This window comes from Acipenser ruthenus, chromosome 32 (genome assembly GCF_902713425.1).
Source record: "Acipenser ruthenus chromosome 32, fAciRut3.2 maternal haplotype, whole genome shotgun sequence".
NCBI classification, from domain to species: domain Eukaryota; kingdom Metazoa; phylum Chordata; class Actinopteri; order Acipenseriformes; family Acipenseridae; genus Acipenser; species Acipenser ruthenus.
In genome coordinates this window covers 1680080-1692948 of record NC_081220.1, presented here as the reverse complement: position 1 = coordinate 1692948, position 12869 = coordinate 1680080, and the positions used below count along the sequence as shown (strand labels likewise).

General features: G+C 37.6%; 1 protein-coding gene and 1 non-coding gene across 2 annotated transcripts; one reads left to right on the top strand and one right to left on the bottom strand.

The window, feature by feature from the left end:
- Positions 1-3935: 3935 nt before the first annotated feature.
- Positions 3936-7229, bottom strand: LOC117395363 (uncharacterized). The gene is made up of 3 exons (XM_059006173.1): positions 7142-7229; positions 6857-6993; positions 3936-4780 (listed from the first exon to the last, which is right to left on the bottom strand). Exons 2-3 carry the CDS (start codon positions 6970-6972, stop codon positions 4357-4359), a joined length of 540 nt encoding a protein of 179 aa, XP_058862156.1. The 5' UTR covers positions 6973-6993; positions 7142-7229; the 3' UTR covers positions 3936-4356.
- Positions 7230-11573: 4344 nt separating this feature from the next.
- On the top strand, positions 11574-11682 carry trnal-caa (transfer RNA leucine (anticodon CAA)). Its single transcript has 2 exons — positions 11574-11611; positions 11637-11682. It is a non-coding gene; the product is annotated as a tRNA-Leu (tRNA).
- Positions 11683-12869: the final 1187 nt, after the last annotated feature.

Below are 12869 nucleotides of genomic sequence, written 5' to 3'. Positions count from 1 at the left end.
CTGTTTAACTTCTAGTTTTAATTTATATTTTGTTTTATTGTTTTACAGTGTTTTTATTACTTTAATATTAATCTGTTTTTACAGGAAAACACTGTTTAGGTTTTTTTTAAATATTGGCTATTTTTGTTTTATTTACATTTTATGATCCTTTTATTTGGTCAAAATCTGTTTTTAAAGGAGAGCATGTTGTTGTTTTTTAGGATTTTATGCTGATGCGCTGGGGTGGTTTCAGCTGACCCCTGGTGCCAGCAAGTATCTTAATCGTGTTTTACCTTATTGTTATTGAATGGATTTTAATTGCAGTGATTTAATAAAGGATCTTAAAAGTCAAAAGTTACATTTCATTAACACTAGAACCGCCTTTTACAATACATGTTTTTATTTTGAATATAACCTACAATATTCAATTTCTTTATATATATATATATATATATATATATATATATATATATATATATATATATATATATATATATATATATATATATATATATATTGTAACACAGCAGGGAGGGGGTTAATATCCTCCCTGCATGAAAACCATGTGCAAATGAACATGGATTGAATTTAATAGTTTTGTTAATTGTTTTATTAGTAATTATCCCCTGCACCTGGCTATCATTGTGAATTAGAGCCAGGTGCAGGGTATTTAAACGAAGCAGCCAGTCTGTTTAGGGCTGCTGGTGTGTATGGAAGCCGGCTTGACTGTGTGCTCAAGTGTACAAAGAAAAGGTAGTGTGAAAACTTTTTTGTTTTTGTGTTAAACCTGTGTGGTTTGGTGTGTTTGTTTGGCAGGTAAACGGCTTAACCATCCTGCAAGCTAGTCAGGGACCTGTCTGTATAGTCAGTGCTCCAACAAGGAGCTAGGTGTTTATTTTGTTTGTGTTTTATTTATTAAAAATAGCGCCACTGCACTTAAAACTCCATTTCCTGTGTCCTGGGCCTGCTTTTAAAGGGGCAAACGAACGACAGTGAGTGCCGGCTGGTTACAATATATATATTGTAAGACAGCGGGGAGTGGGTTAAATCCTCCCTGCAGAAAAAACATGTGCGTAGGCACATTTGTTTGTTTAATTTAATTGTTTTATAGTTAATTATCCCCTGCACCTGGTAGTGATTGTAAATTAGGACCAGGTGCGGGGTATTTAAGAGGTGCAGTCAGTCTGCTCAGGGCTGCTGTGTAGAAGGAGACGGGTGGTGTGTTCTGTGTCCAAGCAGTCAACTGGAAAAGTAAGTCTTGTGTTAAAACTGTGTGGTTTTTGTTTTTGGGTATGCCAGGTAAACGGCATAGCCGTCTTGCAAGCTAGTCAGGGACCAGCATACTGTGTAGTAAGCGCTCCGAAGGAGCTAGGTGTTTGGTTTTTATTAAAGAAAAAATAGCGCGTCAGCGCTGGAAAACTCCTGTGTCCTGGGTCAGTTTTTTAACGGGGCAACGAACCTGAGTGGTGCATATATATATATATATATACACACACACACATACAAGCTGTTATCTCTAGTGGACATGGCTGTCATCAATTCATCTTTTTGTACAAGGTAGGAGAGATTTCATCTTGAAGCTAGTCACAGCACTTCGGCAGAAACATTTCGATCAAAAAACTGCAAAGCTGCAGCAGCTCAACCTGGATTCTGTGCTGCAAGTGACACACAAGATAAATCACATGTTACTTTCGTTTTAGATTAAAAACTACTTTTGTTTTTACAATTATGTAGTGCATATACCTGTTTACACACTAGTTTATTTTGAAATATTTATTTTATTATAGTTTTTCATTTTTTTTAAGTAACTAGTGCTTTATATGTGGCAAGTTAGAAAATAAACCATTTTATGCTTAATTGTTCATTTAAATACAGCATTTCGGCTGTGCAGATGTTTGATACGATGTGCTTGAATAAAACTTTTGAGTTGTATCCGATAGTTTGTCTTTTCATTTTAATATTGATGAGGTCAACAGCCAACAAGATGCTCGGATGTATTGTGAGAAGTGTTGAAATTAAATAAGGGAAGTAATGTTAGAACTTTACAATGCATTAGTAAGACCTCACCTAGAATATTGTGTTCAGTTCTGGTCACCTTGTTACAAAAATTGATATTGATGCTCTAGAAAGAGTGCAAAGAAGAGCAACCAGAATTATCCTTGGTTTAAAAGGTATGTCATATGCAGACAGGCTAAAAGAATTGAATCTATTCAGTCTTGAACAAAGAAGACTATGGAGTGATCTGATTCAAACATTAAAAATCCTAAAAGGTATTGACAATGTCGACCCAGGGGACTTTTTTGACCTGAAAAAAGAAACAAAGACCAGGGGTCACAAATGGAGATTAGATAAAGGGGCATTCAGAACAGAAAATAGGAGGCACTTTATTACACAGAGAATTGTGAGGGTCTGGAACCAACTCCCCAGTAATGTTGTTGAAGCTGACACCCTGGGATCCTTCAAGAAGCTGCTTGATGAGATTCTGGGATCAATAAGCTACTAACAACCAAACGAGCAAGATGGGCTGAATGACCTCCTCTCGTTTGTAAACTTTCTTATGTTTAAAATGTACCATGATAATGACTGCCATCAGTGGTTTTAGTGTTAAAGTAGTCCATAAATGTACATTTTGTGTGTGTGTGTTTTGTACGGTCTTTCTGCTGGAGATTACGTGATATTAAGTCAGAAGAACAGGACCTTGACTGCTGAAACCTTGTGAGCCACAAGCACGCTTCCTGCTCCGGTTTACATGGGTTTTTACAGAAAGCGATTGACCCTGCCCTTAAAGTCAAGCTGCCACAAGGACGCCCTTTTGCTGTTTCATGATGTATTCGCATGACAACGTCACACAGTCATGACTGTAGAGTCGGGTTGGACGATAATAACATATTCAGCTGTCTATTATCGTCTGTAAAGTATTACGATAATCGTGATTATCGGCTTAATAAATAAAATATTTAAAATTCCTGTAATTTATCAAATTTATACTTCAGCAGCATGACAACCGCCAGCCTAAGTCACTGAGTTTAGAAGAAAAAAAAAATACAGTATATGTGCCGAGTTTAAGTTTCTTGTGGGCAGTTCAGATCACCTCTGATTTCAATTGTAATGTTCCCATGGCTCTTTATATCTTGTTGAATTATTCAACCAGTCATTCTGTCAATGAATTAGAATGAATGCAAGATTCACAAAGTGGCATTGAATGCAAAAGTGACATACTTTCAGCAGTTGTATAATTCTCATCATTTTGTGTTGCATGTACTTTCTTTTCTTTTGCCTGACCTGAGTACATTACTGCCCTGTAACACCTGCAAGTCACCTTATAATAATAATAATAATGTATACCCAGCTATCACACAGCCTGCGTGCTTTTTAACCTGTTTCTCTTACTGATTAGTTGACTGCAGTATTCTGGTCACTCCTGTTCTTTCCTTCTTGACCCCAGCTTGCTTTTTTTACCTGCATTGCTCACACCTTTAATCACATGCATTTCATATACTCAGCCGAGGCAGCCATTGCCAAGCAACCTGCTTTCATTTTGCAGAACTGGACTTCCCCTTATTACTTAGTGACAAAGTACTCAATATCAAACTTTAAATCCCTTCCATAGATTTGGCAGCAGTGTGGAGTAGTGGTTAGGGCTCTGGACTCTTGACCGGAGGGTTGTGGGTTCAATCCCCAGTGGGGGACACTGCTGCTGTACCCTTAAGCAAGGTACTTTACCTAGATTGCTCCAGTAAAATCCCAGCTGTATAAATGGGTAATTGTATGTAAAATAATGTGATATCTGTATAATGTGATATGTTGTAACAATTGTAAGTCGCCCTGGATAAGGGCGTCTGCTAATAAATAAATAATAATTTGAACTGCAAACATGTTGATTTCTATACATTTCACTTATACTTTTCCAAAGGTAATTCCCTACCCCTCCAGCTGTATACAATGAAACAAACAAATCACTTTATTAATGCAAGTTTAATAAGTAAGAACTGTTCATGGAAATAGGGTTAGCAGTTAAACAGAAAATTCATGTACATTGTTCAAGTGTTTCAGTTAGTTTAAGCTTCATCTCTTTGGAAGAAAAATACCTTTTATTGAGTTTGCTAATTGAGATTGGACAGAGAAAAACACAAACCATCTCACCTCAAGCCCGCCAAAAGCTGACAGGCTAGAAGTGTACATACAGTACAGTGTTCATTTATATCAACAGCTGCAACACAATCCATAGTTTGTTATACATGTTGATAAATGCTTTTATACAGTATAAAAAGTATAATGCATCTAGTGCTCACTATATGACTGTTTCGCAATAGCTGAGTAGAATGATTTCATGCATGCAAATATCAGGCAGTCAATGAAAAGCAAGCACAGTATTTCTCAAGCACATGTACGTTTGTTCCACACTTCAATTTTCATTATTGACCTGCCGGCGGCAGACATTGTGGCTTTTATTACAACAGCTTTCCCAGTAAACTCTATGATCCCATCTGTTGCTTGTCTTCTGATGAAACCATCCTCCCCCTTGTGATACATTCGATTGTATAAGGCATGATCACAGGTTTTTCCAACACTAAAAGACCCTATAGCGAACCAGTTTTTATACCAATTGTAATCAAATGGTACAGAAAACATCATGGCAATGCATTCAACAGCATCATTGTTCTTGATGACATCGTAGGTTAAGACGCCCACACTTCCACGTGCTGTATAACTGGTTTTGCTGAAGGAACAGACGGCCGTGGTTTTTGCATTGATGGTTGGCTGAGGAGGATTTAAATTATATCCACTGAAAGTGTAAATCCTGATGAAAAAAAGAACATCATTACAATGATCATACAAGGGACCTGTATCTAACAAGCCAAGATCTGTACTGCTAGAGTACCTGTGTACCTGTCCCTGTTTACTGGGGAACCCTGAGCTCCTAACAAAGATACATTCTGTAACAGTCATTTCTGAATGGGCAGTAAGAATGGGAGAAGCTGCTTTTAACTTGAATTTGTTATAACTGGCACTTTATTTTTATTTAAGCAATGTAATCCATGCATAAAGCAGCTGGAATATTATGGGTACCATTGACTACAAACATTAACTGCCTTGTTACTATTATTTATTTCTTAGCAGATGGCAACTTACAATTGTTACAAGATATCACATTATTTTTACATACAATTACCCATTTATACTTACTGGAGCAATTTAGGTAAAGTACCTTGCTCAAAGGTACAGCAGCAGTGTCGCCTACCAGGGATTGAACCCACAACCCTCCGGTCAAGAGTCCAGAGCCCTAACCACTACGCCACACTGCTGCCCTGAGTGTCCTTGTATTAAATATGACTGATTAGATTAGATTGGCTAAACTGTAACAACATTTCCAAGGTATGTTGCAGCAATGCCTGCTCATAACATAGGTACTGGTGGGCCATTCGATTCCAGGTTTAATAGAGAACTGACTGATGAAGTGCTGTAGGACCTGGGGACAGATGCAATCCACAATTCTATTGGATAGATGGACAGAACGATTCAGGATTGGTTTGTAGATTCACAGTTTGCATATCATCCTACCAAATCAAATCAGGAGCCTGAGAGACTGAAGCAATGCAGAGCCCAATACAGCCATGTCTAAGGGAACCCAGTCTTTGTGTTGCAGTACATGTATGTGTTTCAATATATAGCATATTTATTTTAAATAATGCAATAAAAATGAAACTGCAGCTGGCTAATCTAGCAGGATTGAATTAAATCTACTATATGGGCCTGATTGTGATGAAACTCAGTAAAACCAAATGCAAAGTGCTTTAATAGTCCTATAAAAATGGTACCTGTGTACATACCATGCTGGCAATAGGTGAAATTAATACAGGTGTGTAACTTTGTGTGCTCCCACATCATTATAAAATTCAGTAGTTTGCTAATCCAATACATCACTCGAAAGGCTGAAGTCTTTAGATTTCATCTACATGGATATTATTTTAGATGACAGCTTTACAAAATGTGACTAACGACTAAATCAAAGGAGGTTATGATTTGGTTGTATAATGCACTAGTGAGCTTTCACTTAGAGGACTGTGTCCAGTTGTGGTCACCACAGTACCAGAGGGACACTGTGGCCCTGGAGAGAGTCCAGTGAAGAGATTAATCCCAGCATGGTTTAGAGGAATGAGCCTTGAAAACAGGCTGAAAGAACTGAATCTATTTAGCCTGGAACAAAGAAGAATTAGAAGATGGGCAGAAGTCTTTAAAATCTTAAAAGGAGTTGACAAAGTTATACACTAACTAATACTTTTAAGCGCAGCTCAGAATCCAGGTTCCCTGTACCGGTGGTCATGTTGTTGATGCTGAATCACTTGGATCCTTCAAGACCCAATTCAACAAAGTTTTGAAATCTATCAGCTACTGGGAACTGGACACCTGTGTGTGTGCTGAATAGCTTCCTCTCACTCGTACATGTTCTTAAGTTCTAACAGAGAGGAACCCTCAGTTTATCCAATTTGCTAACAGAACTTCTTAAGCAAAAGCTTACAGTGCAGATATAGTATAGGTTTAATGTTGTTTTTTTGGTTTGTTAGGGTTTGGTTTTGTATCATTTTTTCTGTACTTCTGAGCAAGAGTTGTTACATTCTGTAGATTTCATGCATATATTCCACTGTGTATCAAATGAATGCATTACCAAGAATAAACCGTTTTCATTTTCAAAGCAGGCAATGTTATTTATTCTGTGTAATTATAGGACTGATAATGACAAATAACTCCATTTGGATTCCCTGCAGAACAGCTTTTTAAAAATTCAGTATTTATATAAAAATAATTCTTCAGTGAAAATTAAAAAAATGCCAAACAGCCTTTGGGGTCAACAAAAAGTAGGATTATGATCACTTACCTTGGGTTTGTTAGACAGAAATCACAGCTGTTTTCAATTGAAATGGTAATATTTCTGTTTGTCTGTATATTTCTGGAGATTTCCTCTGCTGTTACGGCTCTAGATCCAGCTGCCATCTTCACGCTGTATCACTCGTGCTAAAATTCAAACAAATGCAAGTTTATTAGCTTATATATTATTAGTTTATTTATATATATATATATATATATATATATATATATATATATATATATATATATATATATATAGATAGATAGATAGATAGATAGATAGATAGATAGATACCCTGAAGAGGCAGCCACCACCCAGGCTGGCATCTACCGGGTTAAAGAGAATCATGTGATGTTGTGTAACACAGTATGTTCTAGTACGAGATGACTGTTTGGGTTTTGATAATTGCTTGAAATGTGTTTCTCAAGAGATAAAAAGGGCTGTGGTTAGGGCGTTGTTATGTCTACTTCCTAACTAATAAACAACCCCCTTATAAGGAGATCTTCATCCTCGAGAAAGTTCTATAACCATGCTGATGTGTTAATTTGCCTATTGTTGCTACACTAGTAGTGTATAAATATTGTGCTACCTTGTCAATAACCAAGAGAGAGTGAGTTGCTCTCACTGCTGCTCTTCCCTTGTGTGCATTGTAATAAAGCTTCTTGAACTGCTATCGAGTGGAGTCATCAGTCATTTTACACTGAGTGCAGGGCTTCCCCTACTACACCACCCCTGCCAGTGAATATTAAAGAATGTTAAAATGTCCCTTTAGCAGGCCAGCATTTTAAACACAATGATTCTCCCCTTGCTCTCCTCTCTGAGAGTTGCTGTAAGCTGTCTGTCCCACACCACAGTTATTCCTGCAGACTCACATCAGTGTGTGTCAGCATAGAGGTTACAGCATGTCATTCCACCAGCATGGGAAGGGATTTCTGTTGCAATTCCACAGCCCAGCAGCACAGACTGCACTACACTCTGTGACCACAAGAGGGAGAGAGTAATTCCACAGCCCAGCAGCACAGACTGCACTACACTCTGTGACCACAAGAGGGAGAGAGTAATTCCACAGCCCAGCAGCACAGACTGCACTACACTCTGTGACCACAAGAGGGAGAGAGTAATTCCACAGCCCAGCAGCACACTGCTCATGTAATGAGAATGTTCCGCAGGATTCCTGCTTCTTTTCTCAGTGAATAATAATTCATTCCACCCCAGATGTTTGCATCAGTAATCAGTTTCCCCGGTGCTCTAGTGGTTAGGATTTATACCTCGTTTCCACTGCCGGCCGGGCCAACAAAATTGTGTTTCTGTGTTTCTATCAAACGTGGTCAAGTCCGGAGGTTCTATAGAGCGGCACTAGCAAGGAACGACAAGCTTCTACAAAATGTGACGTGCAGCTTTTATATACGAGAAAGAAAAAGCTACTGGTTAGCAAAAGAATTACATGTCATTTTTTTAATTCTACTGTGTCCCTTCTAGGGATGTAATGGGTTAAACGATCAATCGATAAATACATTCATACCGTTTATACTTGAATGGTAACGTATACTAATTTAAAAGTAAATATCCAAACTCGCCTGCAATTTATTTGGCAATATAAACACAGGTCTGCAGTGTGGCGCGCAAGGGGGCTTTAAAAAAAACAGTGACCTGCATCCCAGCATGCTGTGCGCCTGCAGAACTGCTGACTGTAAATCAGCTGCGAACAAGACTGACACAGGAACAAGTCAGCGTGTTAAAAAAGTGACGTCATTGTTTTATTGTCATGCTATATGTATCCATAGTCCTGAAATAAACATCACCCGAACATGGACTTGAACCCTGGACCCTCAGATTAAAAGTCTGATGCTCTACCGACTGAGCTATCCGGGCTCTTTCACAGCTGCTGCGCTTTCTTAACACAAGAGCATTCAATAAATTAAATCCAAACCGAGAGGACATTTTAGAGGAACATGAAAATCAATTGAATGACGTTGCAACAGAGGGAAAAAAATCCTGGTTCATCTGAAGGAAGATGTTCCTGTTCTTCTGTAAACAGATATTTGGAAAGCACACAGAGCCGCTTCTCTGGATCATGTGTTGAATCGCTGGACGGCACCTCCCATACAGGGTCCTCATTGCAGGGACGCTCGTCAATTCAGCTTTTATTTGAAACGGTTTCAATGTGTTTATTATCGCTGGGGCTCTTCTATGTAACAGGTGCTGAAACCACACTGTCCAGGGACAGACTTCCTGCGAGACATTGTTCCAAACGCAGGCACATTTACATATTCAGGCTCTTAAGAACAGGTTAGACGGCTTGTAGCCTATGGAGGATATTCCAAGCCAAAATTATAAATAAATAAATAAATAAATAAATGAATAAATAGCTGGTAGTTGGTACCCAGTAAACATGTCTGAAATGGGTCAATACTGGACCAATATTGGCAAACCTTTTCATCAGTAATGGTGCAATGCTGACAGGCCAATTTGACTATATTGGAACAATTACGTGCCAGAACTGGATCGTTATCGTTTGCACATGGGACCTCTAGTCGAAATATTTGCTAATAAAATCTGACAATCTGAATTGCTCGTATCAGCTTGCAATGTAGCCTATGAGAATCGCTGGCACAATTCAAGGGGAATTAGCTCAAATGGTAGAGAGATTGCTTAGCATGCGAGAAGTAGCGGGATCGATGCCCGCATTCTCCAAATAGTTTTAATGTATCTGCGTATTTAGTCCCAACGCGTTATGGAGATAAATACAAAGTGTGACAATTATTTGTAACAGAGACGCCCGCCCTACATGTGTATTTAAAAGCACAGTCTGCTAATTTGTAATATTCCCGACTGAAAAACTGCAGTGCGCCCTCCATCGTATGCCTTCCGAGAATCACAAAGGGAGATGTTTTATGTTTTTTAGCAATTGAAGAGTTTGTGTTAATTGAGAATAAATATAAATGGTTTGAAGTTTGCTTTAATTTGTAACGTTTGTAATGTTTTTACCAATCATTGTACTGTATACTAGGTACTGTTGCATGTCCATAAGTTTGGTAGTCAGCTTCCCATATGGTCTAGCGGTTAGGATTCCTGGTTTTCACCCAGGCGGCCCGGGTTTGACTCCAGGTATGGGAACTCCCTTGTTATTGTCATTTTGTTACAGAACTGTGGTCATGTGTAATGTGTTTTCATTATGATAATAAAGCTACAGTTACTCGAAATATATATATATATATATATATATATATATATATATATATATATATATATATATATATATACAGAATGATGCAAATGTATTTGACTCTATTCACATCACCTCACATTTAAAATCCTCCACAGGTTGGGTGCCTCTCAACTCAGATTAAGGTTGATACTGTATAAATGCAGAACCAATCTTTCCAGATGGATGAGACCATTCATTTTGAAATACATGTAAGGCAGGGAGGCTGCAGTTGTTTCTAAGCGTCAATGAATCTGGTATAACATTCTTAGGGTTCGTGTCATACGACTTTGTCTCATCAAAGCTGTTTCTGGTGACGTGCAGTGGATTATCTTTGGTTCTGTCGTTCAGTATTTTCTCAAATAAGACACCAAATCAATTAATATGACATGTAGTTTTCTAGCTTGCTATTTATTAATTTATTTATACATTTATAATATAAACATGTATTCATTTCTACATTTATTTATTTGAAAATATTTATTTCTAAATGTATTTATTCCTCTATGCATTTGTTTAAATCATTTATTTATTTCTAACAAATAAATTATTCCTTTATTTATATTTATTTAAACAAGGAACTAAAATTTATCAGAGATCAGAGATTTAGATAAGGAAGCTACACACCACTCTTGTGTGCAATTCCATTCTATGGTATCTACCTTAACAAACAGGAAACTAGAAATTTTCAAACAGGAAATCGAAAATTTCTAGAATCGAGCAGCACCTTCAGGTTTTCAGTGAAAGCTGGTCAGGCTTGGATGTAAGCTTAAAAAATGAACGCATTTCAAGGTCGTGTGCTCTTCAAGAATGTCATGTTTCAAGTCCCAACCACTGTATTATTTTTTTCCCTCCTTCGGTGTGTGCTGTTTTAAAACATAAATAATGTGTTTAATATAAATGGTGTGGATATCAAACTGCTTGCACACCCTGGTATGTTTTGACGTTGACCAACATGTGGAATCACATGATTGGTAGATGTCCAGTTATTTAGCTTTTCTGTTTGAATAGTCGCTACACACCCTTAAAAAGTAGACGGAAGAGGAGGAAGAAGAAGGAGAATAATAATTTTACCTTAGTTTGACGACTTATATCTCATTGTGTATAAGAGGTATGTACGTTTTTTTTCACATTTGGGGTAAGAAAGTTTCAGACTTTTGATACTGGTACAGATGGTAATTCTAAGTGATTTAGTTTTGCCGCTGCAACATGGTAAAAACAGCTAAACTCTTTGAGCTGTATAGAGACTCTCGGTAGTTTCAAACAAGTTTTTCTAACTTGTGCGAGGAACTGTCATTGTCAAATAGCAATTGCTATTGTAAAATGCGTGCATAGTTTATAGCTATAACCGTACTTTTTTGGGTTGGCTTCAATCCGTTTCTTTGTTTACAGTTGTCATTACATCATTCATGGAGCATCAGTTGGTATGTGCGTAATAAACCCAATCGGGCCTTGATACAAAACCACCCTAGTGTGTGCTGAAATAAATAATGCAGTTTTCTGGTGTAATAAACGCAACTTGTCAGGATGGCCGAGCGGTCTAAGGCGCCAGACTCAAGGACTGTTTTTCCAAAGAAGTGTGTGTTCTGGTCTCCGAATGGAGATGTGGGTTCAAATCCCACTTCTGACAGTTCAATATGGCTTATTTTTAAAAGGAATAAATGTGTTCATTTTACTATAAAAGATTGTTTCAAGGAAATCAACAGCTGAAACCAAACTCTTGTCAGCACTCAATACCATTTTAATTTCCATTTTAAATCCGACTAGAATAGTGTTCCTAACACAGATTGCATTTTTGTTGTAAACAGACTACTTGTTAACGTCACTGAAAGATATTTTGTGTCCAAACATGTTATTTAACTTGATTGTTTTAATATTCCAAATAACATATTACTTGAAAAACATCTCCGTCTACCACTGGATCGTGGTCTCAGGCTGGGATGCGGACCATTTAGAACAGTATAAACCATCTATTACTAGACGCAGCTTACAGGAGAAATGCCCTCGTTTAACATGCTAGGATGATCGACTTCGGCATTCTCCAACTGCTGTTTACATTTTCTAATACGTTATGAGGAAGAAAAATATTTTGTGTCCAAACATGTGTTATTTAATTTGATTGTTTTAATATTCCACATAACATATTACTTTGAAAAACATAATATATTTTTTTAATACAGTCCTATTTGAGTATTTAAAATATGGTTATATTCAAATGCCAGCAATGGTGTGTTAATTTAACGAAGCGCCTAACGCCGCTCGGAACGTTCGCATTTTTAAATTCTAACGGTCTCTGCTCAGCTGAGTGGAATGTTCACGAGCCGGTTGCCTAGCAGCGTCTCCCCCTCCTTCTCTGCCCCGCCCTCTCGCCCTCTCTCGTTGCTCCAGCTAGGAGTTCAAATTTAGCTTTGTTATATTAGCGCAATTCTTTACTAACTTTTACAAATTAGCTTATTAGAAGCTTCGTGTTTTTAAGATGGTTCAGGTGCAGTCCGGGCAGACTGACTGGAGCATCATTACAGTATACCGCACTGCGCTCGGCTTTGTGTGGCGGCTGATACACAAAATAATGAACAACTATTAAATAAATCACATGTATTGCTTTTTAATGCTAAATATGTATCTGGTATTCTAAGTATTATCTACAATTAATAATTCAGCTCTATTCATATTCAGAATGTAATACAGTATTAAAACTATCAAACTGACTGGAAACATGGAACACATTAATTGCGATCGATTCGATACCAATAGGATTACATAAGAGCTGTTGTGTATAGACAATGTCATAAACGCCGAAATGAACACGGACGGTCT

What these genes read in the sequence shown, in the direction of transcription:
- LOC117395363 (XM_059006173.1), bottom strand. Translation starts at nt 6,972, where the DNA reads ATGGCAGCTGGATCTAGAGCCGTAACAGCAGAGGAAATCTCCAGAAAT. An exon ending in TTCTGTCTAACAAACCCAAG is followed by an intron (nt 4,781 to 6,856) that starts GTAAGTGATCAT and finishes TTTTTTCATCAG; the next exon opens with GATTTACACTTTCAGTGGAT.